Here is a 19721-nt window from a genome sequence, read left to right on the forward strand (position 1 = left end):
CATGTATTATTCAGCTGGGCTACCTAAAAGAGGCTGTGGCTACCTGTAGAATGGTGGAGTTAAGCACATTCACAAGAGGACAGGTATGACAGCTCTCTCTTACGGAGAGAGCTGTGATTTGTCACCGTGCAACATGGAGAGACTACCAAGAAAACACTTGTGGCGTGTGACAAAACCTAATGTGTTTATTCAACTCATGATTTTTCTGTATTAACTTTTGTTTTGAATTTTACTTTCCAAAATGTCTTCTGAAAGAACACTTGTAAACCTCTCTTGAGGATAAGGGCTGAGGGGTCAGAGACAGTGTAATAGAAGAGAAAAAAATACTCTTCCACTGGCACAACTTGCTGCAGTTTCATTGCAAATTGCTTCACACTTCCCACTCAGAACCATAGTTTAAGTTGTTTGTTGTTGTAACTGTTACATTTAACTGTTTAGACTCTTGTTTTCTACACAAGACCAAGCAAAATTATTTTTAAAAACTTCAGGGGGAAAAAAAGAATTCAATTTAGTTCTCAGGAGCAGCTGAAGGAAAAAATATCATATTTATGCCCTGTTAAAAATAACAATAATAATTCAAAAAGTTGTTTCACTGAGAAATTTATCTTCCACAGACTTTGGGGCAAGAAGTTGAGGCCACCAACACACAGATTTTTTAACAGTATCCTACATTTAAGAACAACAAACAAAATGCTTGTGCTGAAATTCCTGTCAGAGAGATTTAAAACCAGTGTGCAGGATATCTTTTTTGCTGACAGTACAGGCCTGTTTGAGAGATCCAGAAACACAGGTGTTTCATTTTTTCTGTCATTCTTGCTAGACTTTTCTGTTCCACACTTTCAATGGAAAAGATCTATACAGTTATCACCCTGGGTATTTAGCAAATGAAGCCAGGTTTGTGAAAGCACTTTCATGGGAGTTTTAGAAGAAACTTGGAGCCACAAGCACATTTTGAAAAGTTTGACAGACCCATTCAACAGGTAGAAGCCTTGGACAGGATTCTGCTCCAAAACTTAGGTGTCTGTATGTAGATGTCTACTTCAGAAAACTGGGCGAGCTCCGATGCTCAAAATCGAATAGATAACAACTAGCTGAAATCAGTGCTCTCCGTGTTCTACTCACGGTAGTATCTAGATCTCCACTGACTATAGATGCATAATTCACAGGGTAGATATCCTAATTTAGTCTTAGTCTCTCCATCACAACTTCCTGGATAAGTTTTATTTCCCACTTTATAGACACTTTTAGCTTTAGATATCTAGCACTTTGAGAAATAATGTATTACAACCACAGATAAAATATTTTCTCAATCTTAGAAGTTATTATAGAAAATGTGTGCTTGCACTTGCCAGGGCTGCAAGGCATAAGTGTCCCAGAAAGATGTTGTGGATCACTGGCTACAGTTTCCAGTAACCCTTTGAAGCTAGTTGACAACATTCTCTGCATTTTTTAAGAAATACACCCTCAAGGTATTGTGAAAGCAGAACAATAAATAATACCATACATGTTACACTTTCACAGACAAGCAATTGGAAAATATTAGGGATATTTGAGTGCTGTTAAATATAGTCTGCAAATCTATTTTAGAAATTTATGTGATGCACTTGGCATCATAGACTCTCTGTAAGCTAAACTTCCAATTTGAAAAAGTTTTAACCCTCTCGTAAGTTTTATCCTTACAGACAGTTTCCTAAGTATGAACTGAAATTGTATTCCTAGAACTGCAGACATGCTTTACCTCTCCCCTGCTCGCTCTTGCCTAAACTCTGTGAGTTCCCATCCAGTTAGGAAATGACTACTGAGGCACCTTTTCCCTTTACCAAGTCCTAGAACAGTTTAGAAAAGAGGAGGAATAGTTTCCCCAGGAGGAAAATATTCTAGATTGCTAATACTTAAAAGCTAATACTTAAAAGCTCCAAAGGCATCTGAATAATGCCTGTTTTGTCTTTTTGACAAAAAGCCCTGACCAAAATAAAACCCCTCTATGCAAAATTTAAGAATTCAATATGAAGTTATGACCTCATCAGTCTTTATACAAAACAGATGACATAAACAGCTTAAACAGGGGTTACCTTAGTAACCGAGGGATAAGAACTTGCCTAACTGTTATCCTCACCCATCCACCGATTCTACTCACAGCCATACATTGATATATTATAAAGTGGAGGCTTGCACTATGCGCAATTGCAAGTATTGCTCTAGAACCAGAATCCATAATAGGGCTGTTTTGACGCACTCCTGAAAAGAACTGCCCACCCCATTATTCTGTGAAATAACAATTAGGATACAGGCAACACAAATAGGATACAGGCACTACTACCCAAGGGAGGTTGTCAAATCTTTGATGGGAAATGTTCATGAAGAAGCTGGAGATACTATGTCCAATTCTGGCACAATTCTGTCTGCAGAACATCTGCTATTCATGATATAAAAGTAAAAAAATCTATACCTGTTCATAAATTTCAGGTTGTGTTCATAAATTTCAGGTTGTGTTCATATGCCTAATAGTAAGGAAACTGGATTGGAAAGAATGCAGGTGGTGATCTGCACCCACTTGCTGTAAGAGAAGATCACTGAGATTCCGTATCGTCATTTAAATACCCTCTATCCTATATATGCTGTATGCCTATTTGAAATAAATGGCTTCTAGAAGTGAAAATACCCCCCCACTTTTTTTTCTTTTAAGATGGGGATACTGAATACTTCGTTTATGTAATTTGAAAAACAGAAATACAGAACACTAACATATCTTACACATGCATTTTATCAAATACTCCATGCTGAGGAAGAAAACAGAGAAGAAAAAGAAAAAAGTCAATAATTCCATTAATGTCTACAGATATTGAATTACCATGCTGTGCATCCAAGTTTGCTAGAAAAAAAAAAACCAAAGAACAATTTGAAATCATTAATATTGAAAAGTCAGTTTTACCTTTGTTATAATTGGTACATATATTTAAATCAATTTCCACTGAACATTTTACTTACCATTTCCACGCCATACTTCAGCCAGATGGCAGCTTCCTTCTCCAGGCTCTTTGCAGAACTCTACTACATCGCGACAGGTTGTTTCTGGTGTAATTGGAACTTCTGTCAAAATCTGTTCATTGTTACTCAGAAACACAGTTAATATCATCTGAAAGAAAAAAAGAAAAGCAGCAGAATATTAAAAAAAATTTACAAGAATAAGATTATGGATAAGATTTATAATCCCCCTGCAAATGGAAATGTATGCTTATGGTTGGTTACCACAATCCATCAAAGTAGTTTTCAGTTTCTTGTAACTTTGCCAAAGCTTTAGTCCTTTGTGTTGATTTTTTTTGACAGTGCATTGAATTGACAATTTTTTTTAAAAGCTTCAGTTGAAATTATTTAGTTCTGTCTGACAATAAGGCTAGGAGGGAAGGCACAAGTTTTGGCTACGTTAGATGCTTGAAATCATAGCATTTAAATGCTGCAAATAAATACATGCTTTGGCAAAGTAACCTGAAGCTTCACAGGTGGGCAACCCTTTGCATGATGGACATAATTTTTGCAATTTGTCTGAAGCTGCAGTTATATTTGGTTGAATTGTAAGCCTTTGGTTAAATGGTAAGCCTCAGAGTTTAAAAAAAAAGGGGGGGGGGGAGGAAAAAAGCCGCATTTTTCAAGGGATTGCATTTGCTTAGTATACTTGCTAGAGCTGAAAGCCTCTGAAAAGTTGGTTCTTTCTGTACTACTTTAGCCCCACCCCCCGAGCTTGCTGTGTTGATCAGACTGTACATGCAACCTTCCCACAGCGGTGCTAAGCATGCTCTCTTCGCTCAAAGTTACAACATCAAAAGACTACTTTTCCTCTAGCAACTGCTCCCAGCTATTCCAGCTGGAAAGCAGTCATAAAACAGAAAATATCTTTTCTTCCCCTCCCCCCTTAACAACATTCAAGATGACTTGACATGAAGGAAAACAGAAAGAAGAAAAAGTGGGATGAAATCTATAAAGGGAAAAGCCTAGCACTAAGAGCTAGTACTAATCTTGGTCAATGTAAACTTCTGTTCAAATTCCTTGCTCCACCTTAAATAAATGTGGGCACAAATACACATATTCAGAGATACTTCCATCCCTCTTCATGTTAGCAGGTGTAACTTGCTGCAAAGTTAAACACTTGAAAACTGTGTGCATTAACTTAACCCACCTCACCCCCTTGGTGCATATGTATTATGATATGATCATTAATAATACGTTCATTTGCTACATTCGCCCTATTAAGGGTCTCCGCCTTATGCAGTATTCTCAATGGATTTGTTCTGTAGGCCCTCATGTAATTTACTGCAAAAGCTGGAAGCATATAGTCAACAGCTGAGGGGCTTGTAAGAAGGAAAAGATAAAAAACGTTCTACCAAGAAAGAGAGTCCTAATACAATGATGCTAAAGTGATTCATTTTTTCCTGAGTGAGACTGGTTGAGGACCCATAAAGGTTGTATTCAAAGACGAGTATTCCTATGTTACACTAAATCCTTGGAAAGATACCTGACCCTAAGCTCCTGGTTAAAATTAAACAGATACTTTTAACCATTCTCTCTCTCTCTGCACCTTCATTTCCCATCTGTAGTCACAATACTGTTCCGTAAACTCATGGGGATGGAACAGAGATAACATGATGTTTAAAAGACAAAGATACCATAATAATAGATGTCCCTAAAGAATGTGACAAAATGAGTAATTTTTTCTGCAAAGAAAGTTCTTTCAGATCTTTCCAGTAAATATGGCATCACATATTGAACCACAAAGATTAAACCTAATTATTTAAAAGCTCTTCATTAAATGAGCATTCTCCACTTAAACAGAGTTGTCCTTCAATTTGCATAGGCAATTCTTAAAAACATTCATAGCACTTTTATCTGTGGGACATATACATGTACCAAACTGGAGATTTGCATTAGTAACAACTAAATACTGAGCGAGAGCAGTCTATCTACTTTACAAGTAGGCACAGGACAAATTCCAAGAAAGCCCAGGCTTCAAGCTCTCAGTCTCCTCGTCAGTCCTCCAGGCTATTTTAGTCCATGTTTCTACTCTCCTTCAGCCTGCCAAGTTTGTATGCTGTATCCTGAAGTTTGCAAGTAACTACTCTTCAACACAAGAAGCACTCATCCAGGGCTGTAAATATACTAGAATTCAACCCCGAGTTTCTCCAACAGCAGCATGAAAGGAAGCTATAGTAAAAGCTACAGCACAAGCTAGGAGGAAGCTATAGGATGCAGCCACAGCTAATAATGAAAGTGCATGTATCCACGTGCTGTAAAGAGCCCACAATGTTATTTTTCCCTCGTAGAAGATTCAGACATAGTCTCAATATTCAATGGCTGTGGAATCTTTTACAGAATAAATATCTGATGTGGAATTCTTGTCGTGAAATTTGACCTCATATTTAAGAAGAAAGTCATATATGAACATAAAACAATAGGCTTAGAAGAAACCTTAAGAGGTCATCTAATGCAGTCTCTTGGCCTCAGGCAGGATCAACTATACCTACATTATTCTGCAGAGGTGCTTGTTTAACCTGTTCTGAAAAGCCTTTCATGACGGAAATTCCGCCACTTCCCTGAACCATCCAACCCCAGAAATCCAGGATTCCTGTTGCAAGGAGAAGTTTCTTGAAGTCTAGTCAGAAAGCTTTCCTTGTCACTATTTAAATCCACTAGTTCTTCTCCTAGCCACAGGGGTGATAGAAAACACTTTTTTTTTTCCTTCCTTTTTTTTTTTTCCTCTGCAGTTACATTTAAGGAATATATAGTAAGTAAATTAAGGAAGCTAAATTAAACAACACCAGTTTGACAGATAATAATTAATGCCGGTATTCTAAATACAGTTTCCCCGTAACACTTGATAGGAATTTCAAAATAAAACCCAAGTTTCCCAAACTTTATGAGAATGCCAAGAGACCCTTTATGATATGATGCATACTGCCTCTTTATCATTTGTCTGAAACACCTGTTATCTTGTTATGAGAGGATAAATAGAATGGCTTAACATAATGTAGTGTTACATGGTTTCCAAGTTTCGATTTTTTATTGCTGTAAAGGTAACACCGGCCCAGAAGACTTGTTTCATGTATTCAAGATTATCTGTCTATATCTGCAGACAGGCTGAAAAAGAAAGAAAAGCCTTGGAGGTGTGAGTTATCCCATACGTCTCTGTCAATTCTCCATAAATTCAGACCTCAACCACTATATAAATTCACAGTCCCCTTTCCAAGACCAGGCCAAAATTTGCTGTACCTCAAGCACACCACTTCCTTCTCTCAGCTCTGACTGCACCAGTACTGTCTTCTCCAAAGCTGGGTATCACTCACAATATCATCTGCTAGACAGCCTAGGGAAAGGTATCTCACTAATGAGGAGGCAAGGTGCTGTAGCCAACTATTGTCATACTACTCCTCAAGCAAACTTGGTTAAGTAAGGATTTATTTTTAACAGGTTGTCTGAGCAACACCAAAGGAACTGTTTCACTGTGCTGTGAAACAGATGTCCTGAAACATACACAGGAAGACTCAAAATATTGAACATTATTAATATATTGCAATATTAATTAGATTTTCAAGTCAGTGTCATAGCTGTCCCTATTTGCGGTGAGGATGGAATAAGAATCAGAGGTATTTCATAGTGATAAAATACAAAGAAGCATTGATGGAGCCTGGAAATTTACTACTGAAGACTATAAGTGAAGCATACACATGAAACACACAGTACACCCACTGAAGTAAATTAGCTCTATGAAAAAACATTCTTAGCCAAAGATTAGGACACAGGAGAACTGATAAATACTTTGATTTCTCCTTTTAAATGGATTCCTAAGTAGGAACAACTGTAAAAACCCACCTTGCAAGAGGAGATCATAACCACTGTAGCATTTCTTTGATAATCTCTCAATTCAATCATTCAAAACTTTTAATACTTGGGCACAATGTCACACAACAGGATTAACACAACACACATGAGCAAGTCACCTCAGGGCTTCTAAATCATGTGTTTTTTCCACAATGAATACCAAGCTCCAAATCTTACACTTCCCTCCTTCTCCTCAACCCACACACAAATGTTACCTGTCTGTTACTCTTCTCTGCTGCTCCTGCTACCAAACCAATGGCTTTATTCCAACTTTCATGAATTCTCATATCTTTTTACTCTTCTTTTTAACCTCCTCCCAAACTCCAGTATATCCCTTCACAGTTCAGGTCTTTTCCATGCCAGATAAGCTACAGCAAACATCACAACCTGCTTTCAAAACTATTCTGTCATCGCACTCATTTCTCAGCTTACAGATTACCTGCTCCTAGGAGAGCTTCAGAATCAGTACTCTACCCAAATCTTCTCTGCCCAACAGACACTTGTCAAATAGTTGTATGTGTTCCTCTTAGTATGTTGTCTCCCCTTTCTCCATTCCCACCCCAATTCTCCTCTTCCAACCATAATTCCTGTGTTATCTAAAGGAATATCATCCCTGCAGTTCTCAAGGAGGTAGAAAAGAGGGATAAATCCAAAAGATCTTTATTCTCGCTTGTGATCTCATCTCTTTCTACAGCTGCATAATGTCACCTACAAAAATTTCAACAGGCATCATCCACAGAGATAACACAGTTTTATCTTTCTAGACCTGATCTCTTGCTAAGGAAGCTGAAATGTTGACAGTCTTCAATCATCTCTTGTGAACGCCTATCTGTCAATTCAAGTTCCATATGGCTGTAACACAGTCCTTGGGCACTTTTGTCCAATGACTCCCTAGATTTCATATTCATAACAACACACAGGTTGAGCTGTAATACAGGCATCTTTGACACCAATCATTTTCTCAGTCTTGTGTCTCAGATCTATCTCCAGTTTTCCTGTACAATATGTAAGACATAGATAGCTTTTTTTCTATCAACTTGTCTAGCTAATGCTCTCAGAGTTTGGGAACTTGCCTGTCAGTTTCACAACTTCTCACTGGTATGCCTTTTTTACTCATTATGCCTATCACAGCAAAAATCATTCTTCATGCCTATGGCTTTGACCATGTTGACTTTCTCTAGCAGTCCTGATAAGCACAATTTACTGGTCTTCACTTCCCCATTGTGACATGGAATCTCCTTCCCTATAATTTTTCACTCTCTATCAAGAAATTGATGCCGAATTGGTCCTTTACAACAGTTTCTATTCTCCATGTGGTAAACAGGTGTTTTTATGCTTTCTTCTGTGTTGTTCATCATGCCTTATATGCGCCTGCAAGGCAAACTCATTATTTTCCTTCAACACCCTCCTTTGCTGTTCTGGCTACAAAGCATATTAGACAAAGTAAGCTGTCAATATGCTGAAAAGCACTGCCAATCAGGCTGATAAATATTGTTCTGTCTGCTTAGACTTCTCTAACTGTCCAGTTCATCTCTTACTTCATCCCAAACCAAGATTCCAAGACCTGTGCAGCAGAGATGCATTCATAACTTGTCTACCACAGCAGAGATCCCACAAGGCTGCAACTAAATGCCTTACACGCTACTATATAGAAACAAGTAATCTTTTGAGTCTGATGTCCTTTGTTCTATATGAGCTTGTTAAGGCTGTCCTAGAAACCACCTTGACTTCCCTACTACAGTTTTGCAACTTCAGTTGCACTCCCCTAGTACAATGCAATTATTTAAAATTGGAATAAAACTAGACCACCATCACAAAAACAGAAGATGGCAGCTGATGTAGCAAGTTGTTTCTTAGTTAAGTAATAGCCTAGAAAGCTAAAACTCCAACTGCTGAACGAAGTCTTTTCCTCACCATTTTTCTACAATCTTACTAAAAAAATACAACTGTTTTGATCTTCAGCTAATATCCGAAATGAAAAAGAACGGGTATACATTTAATTAGATTCTCTTTAACAACAATTTTCGTGGAGACAAGAAATACATCTTACTCAGCTATTACCTTATACTACCAAGACTTGAAACACTCGTGCTTGAGAAGGAATAAATTGTACACCCACACCTCCATTGCCTTATGCCCAAGTTAATTTACTAACTCAGACAGCTGATACAATAAATACTGATGTTTCAGGCTAACATGGCCCATATAAGTCCATATCTCCTGATACCCTACATGTAGAAAACTGAATTAAGCTATCAGAAAGCAATCAGACAAGTACTATTTCAGGACATGCTGAAACATTAGAGTTTAAAACAAGTCCAAGATTATTTTCTTACAGTAACAGTCATATATCCAACTAGAAAAAGAGAAATAGTGATTTTGGGGATGAAGATTGGAAATTACTCAGCTGGCTTTTTACTTCACATATAACTGGTTTTTAACTAAACCCTATGTTTCCACTCAAAACCAGGGCTCCTGGCAAAAACGGATCAGATGATCATTACTTTTCCTGCATATAACCTATTTTATGTCCACAACAACAAAGTCATTTAGAAAAGTCACATCTATGCAAGATTAGAGGTAAAATCATTCAAGCAGTGAACAAAAGGTTAAGAAAAAAAATCACATCCCAAGAAAATGAAAAACGTGAATTTTTCCCTTTGTGCTATCCATTGCTCTCATTACCCAAATCTAGCTATAGGAATGCCTAAAGGTATAGTGGATAATAGATATTTTTGTGTTAATAACTTCTGCCAATTTAAGAATTATCAAGCATATGATTGTGACTTAAGAATATATTGGATATTTAATATGGCTAAATTCACACACTGCTGTTTAGCCTTATTAGATTTTCCCTTTGCCTTTTTTTTTTAACCCAACCTAGAAATTTCATTGTGTAAAGGTAAGAAACAACAAGAAACAAAAAAACTCCTGTTCCAGCAGAAGAGTGATTCAACATTTCAAATATAGGAAATGTTTATTATTAAAAGGCTGACACACAATGAACTTAAAGTACAAAATACATTTCTAATAGAAATGCCAACTTCATTCCTTCTGTTTCACAGGAACTGGAAGGCATTATCTTCTCACTGTGCATTTTCCCCTAATAGAGAGTTCCAAAAAACCCATTCATGATCTTCTGCTTTGCCATTTCAGAGCACTTAGTGGTGCCTACAACTCCAAGAAGAGAACAATCAGCAAAGAAAAGACTTCTTCAAAGTAAATCTCTCTTGCATAGTAGAGACATCAACATCTCCCAAGAAATCTTGATAACTTTCATCCTTGATTTTTCTGGCTTGGGAGTCCCAGGAGCTTGCTGTATTTAAGGTGCAACTACAATAGAGTTTTAACTGAAACATCCAAAAGCATATCTTACTGAAATGTCAAAGCCCCATCAATCAAATATGAACTTTGATTAAGACTGAAGTTTTCAGTTACTAGAAAAAATTACAGAATGAGACGCAAGCAAAATGTTACGAGGTGAAAAATCATCCCTTTGGTGATGAGACATAATAATATGCATAACCCTGCACGAAGCATGGTCAGAGAAAAAAGTTAAAAATTATCAATTATCTCATGAAAGTTTGCTTGCCTGGAATTCATGCCATTACATAAATCTTGCATCAGCTACAGCTGTAGAAATTCCAGTTGCATATTTCAAGCGCTAAAGCAGAATTTTAACTTTATTTGCAGTATGAACACTGTCCCTTTTTAAGATTATAGGCTTAACTAGGTGAATCATAGAATCATAAAATGGTTTGGGTTGGAAGGGACCTTAAAGATCATCTAGTTCCAACCCCCCTGCCATGGGCAGGGACACCTTCCACTAGATGAGGTTGCTAAAAGCCCCATCCAACCTAGCCTTGAACACTTCCAGGGATGGGGCATCCACAACTTCTCGGGGCAACCTGTTCCAGTGCCTCGCCACCCTCACAGAGAAGAATTTCTTCCTTGTATCTAATCTAAATCTGCCCTCTTTCAGTTTAAAGCCATTACCCCTCGTCCTATCACCACATGCCCTTGTAAAAAGTCCCTCTCCAGCTTTCTTGTAGGCCCCCTTCAGGTACTGGAAGGCTGCTGTAAGGTCTCCCCGGAGCCTTCTCTTCTCCAGGCTGAACAACCCCAACTCTCAGCTTGTCTTCATAGGAGAGGTGCTCCAGCCCTCTGATCATCTTTGTGGCCCTCCTCTGGACTTGCTCCAACAGGTTCATGTCCTTCTCATGTTGGGAGCCCCAGAGCTGAATGCAGTACTCCAGGTGGGGTCTCACGAGAGCAGAGTAGAGGGGGGACCTCACCTCCCTACCCCTTACAGAAGTCACGCTTCTTTTGATGCAGCCCAGGATATGGTTGGCTTTCTGGGCTGCAAGCACACATTTGACAGTTGGACTAGATAATCCTAGAAGTCTTTTCCAACCTTAATGATTCTCTGATTGCTGGGTCATGTTGAGCTTCTCATCAACCAACACCCCCAAGTCCTTCTCCTCAGGGCTGCTCTCAATCCATTCTCCTCCCAGCCTGTATTTGTGCTTGGGATTGCCTCAATCTGTGTGCAGGACCTTGCACTTGGCCTTGTTGGACTTCATGAGGTTCGCACAGGCCCACCTCTCAAGCCTGTCAAGGTCCCTCTGGATGGCATCCCTTCCCTCATGTGTGTCAACCGCACCACACAGCTTGGTGTCACTGGCAAACTTGCTGAGGGTGCACTCAACCCCACTGTCCGTGTCACTGACAAAGATGTCAAACGGCACCGGTCCCAGTGCCAACCCCAGAGGAATGCCACTCGTCACTGGTCTCCACTTAGACATCAAGCCATTGACCACAACTCTTTGAGTGCGACCATCCAGCCAATTCCTTATCCACTGAGTGGTCCATCCATCAAATCCATGTTTCTCTAATTTAGAGACAAGGATGGCGTGTGGGACAGTGTCAAATGCTTTGCACAAGTCCAGGTAGATGATGTCAGTTGCTCTTCCCTTATCCACCAGTGCCGTAACCCTGTCATAGAAGGACACCAAATTTGTCAGGCACGATTTGTCCTTAGTGAAGCCATGTTGGCTGTCACCAATCACCTCCTTATTTTCCATGTGCATTAGCATAGTTTCCAGGAGGATCTGCTCCATCATCTTGCTGGGCACAGAGGTGAGACTGACTGGCCTGTAGTTCCCCAGATCTTCCTTTTTTTCCTTTTTAAAAATGGGGATTATGTTTCCCCTTTTCCAGTCAGCGGGAACTTCACTGGACTGCCACGACTTCTCAAATATGATGGATAGTGGCTTAGCAACTTAATCCACCAGTTCCCTCAGGACCCACAGATGCATCCCATCAGGTCCCATGGACTTGTGCACCTTCAGGTTCCTTAGATGGTCTCGAACCTGATCTTCTCCTACAGTGGGCAGTTCTTCATTCTCTAAGTCCCTGCCTTTGCCTTCTGCAACTTGGGTGGTGTGGCTTGAGCACTTGCCAGTGAAGACTGAGGCAAAAAAGTCGTTGAGTACCTCAGCCTTCTCCATAGCCTAGGCAACCAGGCCTCCCATTTCCTTCCGGAGAGGGCCCACATCTCCCCTAGTCTTCCTTTTAACACCAACATACCTATAGAAGCTTTTCTTGTTGCCCTTGATGTCCCTGGCCAGATTTAATTCTACCAGGGCTTTAGCATTCCTAACCTGATCCCTGGCTGCTCGGACAATTTCTCCGTATTCCTCCCATGCTACCGGTGAAGCTTTAAGCAATTACATTTTAAAAGAAACAAGACTATGAAATTATAACCACAAAACTGTTTAAATTAAAGCCATCTAAAGATACATTCTTGACTCAAGTCATGAGTATTTCTTTATACTGTTGAGATTTCAGGACAAAGAAATCCCAAGTAAATCTCTGATGTTGATTATTATATGTAAACCCCAGAAAACCAGTAATAAGATTAAACCATTACACTTCCCTATATTAAAAAGAAACATTTAAAGTCCAGCTAATAAACAAGTTATTCACCAGCATGCTTTGTTCCAATAATGTATTACCTTCAGAAAGAAACTGTTCTTTTCAAAAACAGATCTCTTGAAGAATTTCTTGCAATATGTTTAACAACTCTTATTTCAAATAAAAGCATCGAGACATACAGCAAATTTATTATTGATTACTGTGTTTTTCATTAGGAGATTTCTTTAACATCTTTTCCCCTTCCCCATATATGGGGTGAGAAATAACTGTGTACAGTTTCCATATTTCTGAACACATTTCCTCACATCCTCCTCATATCCAAGCTGTACAAGGTTCAAGTTCAGGCCAAAACTTAAAGCCCAGTGATGCCTTTGACTGTATTAGTAAAATTCACAAAGGTAGTGCAAACAACAGACTTCAGTTTGCAAAGAATACAAAAAAAGAGTAAAGCTTTCTGCCAAAATGCAGACTTGTGAAACCAATAGCATGTTTCCTACTACACTTTCAAATTTGAAGCCAACTGCCTCCATATGGCCTGCAAAAGAATTCACAAAATTGGAAGCAAGTCTCAGACACTAAAATGTATAGCATTCAGCTACTAACAAACGTTAAAACCATAAATTTCACTATTGATAAACTTAAGCATTTATAAGGTTACTCAAAAATACAAACAAGCTAATATTATTATTGGATAACATTTGCAATTTTGATCAAATCTGCAAATTCAATGTTGCTTAAATGTACTTTAACTATACTTATCTCACAAAAGCATTTTTTGCATAAGCTCGTACACTAGTTGCATTAACTTGCTGTTTAGCAACCACTGAAAGAAAAGAAAAAAAATTGATCCACCTGGAGATACACCTTCACCAGGCTCTGCACAAGACAACCTGGTTACAGAAAACATAACCAGGTGAAAAAAAATTAGCTTTGTCAGACAATAGTTGAACCAGACTTAGTGATGGGGTATAAAATTACTTCTCTTGCTAGAGCACAGAAATCACTTTAATTAAAAAAAAGTATTTAACTCCTCTTATAGAAATGTGGAAGCATAGCATTAAAAGAAATCCTTAAACAAGATTTTCCTAAATTTTGTAAGGCCTACATGTATGCAGTGGCTTAAAGAGCTGACAAAAACCACAGATATTTCTGCTTAGGACTTTCAGGACTGTCGCCTTTGCCCTCTTCAGTAAATGAGCTTTCATGTCTGACAGTAGGTGTTCAACATGATTCAGACTATTTCAAAAACCTACACCTACTTGATATTTATTTGCTGAAGGGATACTTATGACACTTTCTTGCTCTTTGTTACTCAAAAATAAAAAGCTACAGCATCAATTGTAGATCTGGAATTTGAAGCCTCTTACTCTTTCAGTGGCAGGCTTTTTGTAGGGCGGAGAAATAAGCCAACATTTTTGCTAGAGGAAGGAAATAGCAACTATCATCACATATTTAAATATATTCAACTAAGCAAGATAGATCCACAGATTATTAAATGAAAGGTATTGTAGTAGTTAATTGAAAGACTTCCAGAGCTCTAGGAAAACAATACCTAATTAAAACAATAGCAACTAAAAGTTCACTTGTGTAAACAACACAAGCAACCCACAGACTCGAATGGGTGTTCTACAGGCTGAGAGGAGCAAGATATGAATAGGGCTAAAAAAACCAACTGACCTAACAAACGTTAAGTTTCTAGCATCTGCCTAAGACAGAAGAGTGACACGATCATTTAGACATTATAATCCTATATCAGATTTTAGGCTATACTTCATTAGATTAGAAGTCACAGTCAATCTACGGTACTAAAGCACTGCCAACTCTCCAGACATTATCTTTATAGAAGCTGTGTGTTGTCACAACATTGGAATGCCTTCTTTTAGATTCAGATGGTTCTGTTAAAAGCAAGCAGGAGCTGAGATTTGGATTAATTAATTTAAAAGATGGGCAGGCTACAGAAGGGAAAATGGGTATAGCTGAAAAGGGAAAAGTTAAAAGAATAAAAGAAGTTGCATTACAAATAAAACTATTAATTTAAAAGGAAATCGGTCCAAGTGCAATATTTATTGTCATTAGCTAAAGCAACACAGCCTGAAGTTAGAGAAATCTATAAAACATGCCTCTTGTGATGTTTTCTAGTGGAAAATGTAATTTGGCACTTGCTACAGAATGAGTTCAACATCCCTGCATCATATTATCTGTTGGCTTGATTCCTAAATTGCTACATCTGGAGAAACAGCAAGAGATCTTGTTGTTGCTCCTTGACACAAATAATTCTACCAAAGGACTGTCAAGACACTAGTTACCATGTAAGATACTTTAGAACACAGGGATAATTCTAGGTACACCAACAAGTTCTTACTGAGCACATTTCTCCATTAGGGAACATACATTATAAACTGAGAGATTTTTATTCTTTCCAGAACAAGGCTTTGAAATGTTATTTTGTTCCACTGTTTAAAAGACTGTGGAAAGATATGCTATCTTTCATGATATACACAACTATTATTAAAAGGTGGAAGTTGGAGACTCCTTGAAAGACTCTCTGCTCGAATCAGTTCATACTGGATTTCCTAAACCCCTTACAAGGTTCATGACAACTCAATACATGAAAGTAAGTATTCTCACCTTGCAAATTAGTATTGTCTGATTTGTTATAGGACTACTGCAAATGAGTCTTTGCTGCCAATCCACCAACAACAGAAGACTGCTTTAAATCAAGCAGCTCTGAAGAAGTCCCAGAGTTTTTCTGAAACTCATCGGTTTCATTAAGGATACTCTTTTTTATCTTTTAGAATATTTTTTGTCTGTGAATCTTAGTATAACATACCTCATCTAGTACTGCCTGCCTAATTTCAATGAGATTTATCTAGAGCACCTCGAAAAAAAATTAAAAATCAGCAAGCATATCAATTTTGTGCTGATTATTAAATAAAAAAGTAAAATAAATTGCTAATCTGCTTAAGCAAATACCCCTACTATAACTAAATATTGTAATAGTTGTTTAGGCTTATTAATATGACAATTCCCTAAACAATGGAATCTTGCAAAACTCTTTTTAGAAAACTGAAGCAGACACTGCATTTGCAAATGCGTGGAACACTAGTAATACGCAGGAAAAGTCAGAAGTTCAGGGGACAGCAAGATTCCAGATGAAAACAATAGCTACATTCGAGCAGTTACCTTTCCTGAATTCCATTTGTCCATAAACTCTGACAGCTCTATTTTGATAAAATATAAACGTGATGTCCACATTTCCACTATTCTTCACATCCCATCCCAGAGTCCTCCAAACCAAATGGTTCAGAGAGTTAAGTGGGGATGCCCAGTACAGGGTCAGGTGTGGCCCCACAGCCCCCAGGGAAAAGGAGGGAGGAATCAATGTGGCACTACAACCGCATCTCATCGGACAAGATCGCAAACACAACTTAGTGCTAATGTTCAATGGTGTAAATCTTTCCTATCTGTCAAGGTAACCAGCACGTCATACATCAAATGCATGACAAGCTTGAAACAACAGTCCTAAAATATTAACTGCCCATTTCATTTCATCAGCTGATGAGATATGAATAATATGTTAAAAAATGCTATTAAATATCTTACTTTCCAAATCATTACAGAAGACGTGTTGCTGAAGAACAACACAACTGTAGTGCTGTAAAATTTGCAGTAAACTCAGGTGAACTGGCAATACATTAAAAATAAAACCAAATGAATCCAAGATGACTCAGCCTCTGAGATCATTTTATTACATAAGAACCTCAACTTTTTAGTCGGGAGGGGTGGGGGTGGGGAGAAGTCATATTCGCCAAAAGGAAATGTAAAAAAAAAAAAACAAACAACCAAACAAAACCACCCACAAACCAAAAAAACCACACACAAACCCAAACCAAAAAACCATACACCACACAGACACAAACCCCCCTAAAACCCCAAACCCTCCAAAACAGGACACCCCCCTTCAAAGACTCAGGAACCAGATGACAGATAAAAAAGACAAAAAATTCAGTATTTTACTTTTATTGGGTGGGGGATATGGGGAGAAGTTCTAATCACGGTTTTTGCATATTGGGATTAACAATAGTGTTATTCACTTTGAAAGAAAGCTCATTCTGACAACACAAGGCAAAGCTGAAGAGCAGGGTTAAGCATGAGGTTTTGGGTTAGTTTTCCTGAAAGGCAACTTAGTCTTCAAAGTCCACATGCAACAAAAGTGTCCCACAGAATTTGTATCACAGAACTGAGTGTTCTCCAATTATTAAAAATATTTTGGCCAAGGCTAAGGAAAGGGAGGTGCTGATGTTTCTACAGTCTTGTGTTCGCCCTTGTCAACAGCTACAGCAAAGTCATCCAAAATCCACTGAATTCCAGAAAAGCCTGACCTACCTACTGTATTAAAAATAATCTCATAAAAAAAGTATAGGATACAAAGACAGACATTTGCATCTTTTCATTTACAACTTTTCAATAAAACAAAACAAAAAAAACCCAAACAAAAAAACCCCAAAACCACAAAAAAAAAAAAACCCACAAAAAACTCCGAGCCAACCAACATAGTATTTTTACTAAAGACATCATGATTTTGTCAATTAATAAAGGTGATTTGCAGCACTGAACATCACTTTTTCATTTTACAAACAAGGAACAACTTTTATGATATCTACAGACACACATCCGTATGTAACGTTGCAATCAGAATCAACATTTTACTCCTGCCTTTTATTTTCAATAGAGCAAAACAAGAAGGGACTGCCACAGCTTTCTCCCACCGAGTGGAAACTATTAACAAAATACTGATTGTTTAGTGTATTGCTGTCAGGGAATACCAACCATTCAGTCTTAGATGTAATGTTATCTGGCTTGGCAAAAATATAAAAACTGAAAAGTGAATTCATCCTTTGGGATTCAACGGACACTCTGCAGAGTTTTCCTTCCATCAGAGTGGAAACTGCACATAATAGAAAATAACTCTTTCCAGTGCATTTCTTTAGTTTTTAAATGGCAAATTTAAAAATTAAAAGCTGTTCTGTTTTACTTTCAGATCTCCACTTTGGCTGAATCGAAACCAATAAATAATAACTAAAAAAAAAAATCAAACAACTTATGCAAGGTAAAATTAAAAATTTCAGGTATTTCATATACAGAAGAAACCCATATAAGGCAATAATCTCTGATCTTCAAGTAAAAATCCCACATACACACACTCTAACCCATTATAAGGATACACTGCTTGGTTTTACAAAAAGAAATACCCAAATGCTTAATTTTACAGCAAATAAACAAAAAGTAAAGTAATCCCACCTTCTTTTTTATAATTCTGTCCTTTGTCCAGTTTTTAGAGGTAAGTCCAGTCTTTTCTGGTAGCCAAGATTTCTCTTTTGATGTTTTTATAATATTCTGAAGAACCATCCTTAAAATATTCTTCATGTGGACAGTTGTAAATAGTAGTGAATATAAAAATATTGTGTAGAGCTAAAACCTAACAACAGTTTCTGTGCAACAACTACAGTGAAAAACTACTTAAATGGAGTATTTTTGGTCTACTGGCATATGAATTCAAGCAGTAATGACGAGCAGTGATAAGATGTTCTAAAGAAACAAGACAGGCCACAGTTGTGACAGGAACAAGATAGGCTAGATCAAGTTTCACCTAATTAGGCAAGGTTGCAGTAGGGGAGTTGTGCTGTCCTCTCGTTGTGCAATAGTAATCTTTGTTTACTATTGTAATAATGACAAACAGTAAGTATTCATCTTAAATAAGTTTACATATAAGGCTCTGACTGTCTCAAAAGAGAGAGAAGTTATTTTCCTGTTTAAGGGGGCAATGATATGACCAGAAGTTCCAAGAGCAAACGATCCTAACAACTATCAAAAGACATTTCCATGACACATTTTCTTAAATCAGGAAAATGTTTTAAAAAGACCAACCAGCTTAAAAACAAAACAAAACAAACAACAACATCAAATCCACCATGTATTTATGCCTAAAAATACCATAGTTCAAGCACTACTCCATTCTTGGCAAACTCTGTCTTCTTGCTGGACGTAATTCAAGCAGCAGAGAATATAAAATGGTAAACTATGCTTCTGATTGCCTCTTCATGTCAAGGGACAGCAAATGTTTATCATCATTCCTGTCAACACTATACAGGATCCAGAGTGGGGAACAGACAGAGATGGCATCAACACTGCATTCAGCTCTTACTCTACAATTGCAGGAGCAAAGCATATTCTCCAGCTCAATCCACTCCGTCATCCCCTCCGTGATCCCCCAATCCACTCCCAATTCTCTCCATGAAAACGTAGAGAAAGAGTGAGCAAGTGACCCAAGGGGGTTAAAAAAAAAGAAAAACAAAACAAAAAAATCCAACTCATACTATGAAAGATCAACAGAACCTCAACAACCCATGTCTCAAAACAGAGCTATGAGTTACATTTTCTGTGTAGCACCTTACACATTAACTGCAGAAAGGGAAAAGTAAGGGGTTCTCAGCTTCATTTGTGAGCCACAGAATTGTTACATTACCCTTCTCTACAAGTAGCGGCAGAGAAGAAAAAGTTAGTAAGATACCATATTTAGCCTGCTTCAACATTCAGAATTGGTACTGTCCTCCCTTAATGCATTTTGTCAGTAACAAAAACATTCTGATCCCACGCAGTCTTCCTTCCTCCTCAGCAAACATGTATCACGTTGAGAGGTTTATTGAGAATATAATTGGTAGAATCATTTCAGACTTATAAAATGCTGCAACTTAAAAAAATTAACCTGTTAGCAACTGAGAATATTTTGAATAAATGAGAAATTGGAGGATATTTCTTAAAAGGGAAGGGTTGTTTTGCTTTTGAAAGGAAAAATCTAAGCTGGTTGTTCTCCAAAACCAGACTGTATCTTTATCTGCCAGAAAAACAAACTG

The 19721-nt window shown here is 37.8% G+C and overlaps 1 protein-coding gene across 5 annotated transcripts in view; it reads right to left on the reverse strand.

Moving 5' to 3' along the window:
* The window catches only part of PPP1R13B (protein phosphatase 1 regulatory subunit 13B), a 75447-nt gene that overhangs the window by 42879 nt on the left and 12847 nt on the right, over nt 1–19721 (reverse strand). For 4 of the 5 annotated variants that reach the window (XM_072863582.1, XM_072863581.1, XM_072863584.1 and 1 more), the window contains exon 2: nt 2989–3136. In XM_072863582.1, coding sequence (XP_072719683.1) covers nt 2989–3136 — 148 coding nt within the window. Of the gene's footprint in view, nt 1–2988; nt 3137–18108; nt 18332–19721 lie in introns of those variants that run through there. The other variant, XM_072863583.1, reaches the window with a different exon arrangement.

This window comes from Ciconia boyciana, chromosome 6 (assembly GCF_034638445.1).
Source record: "Ciconia boyciana chromosome 6, ASM3463844v1, whole genome shotgun sequence".
Lineage (NCBI taxonomy): Eukaryota > Metazoa > Chordata > Aves > Ciconiiformes > Ciconiidae > Ciconia > Ciconia boyciana.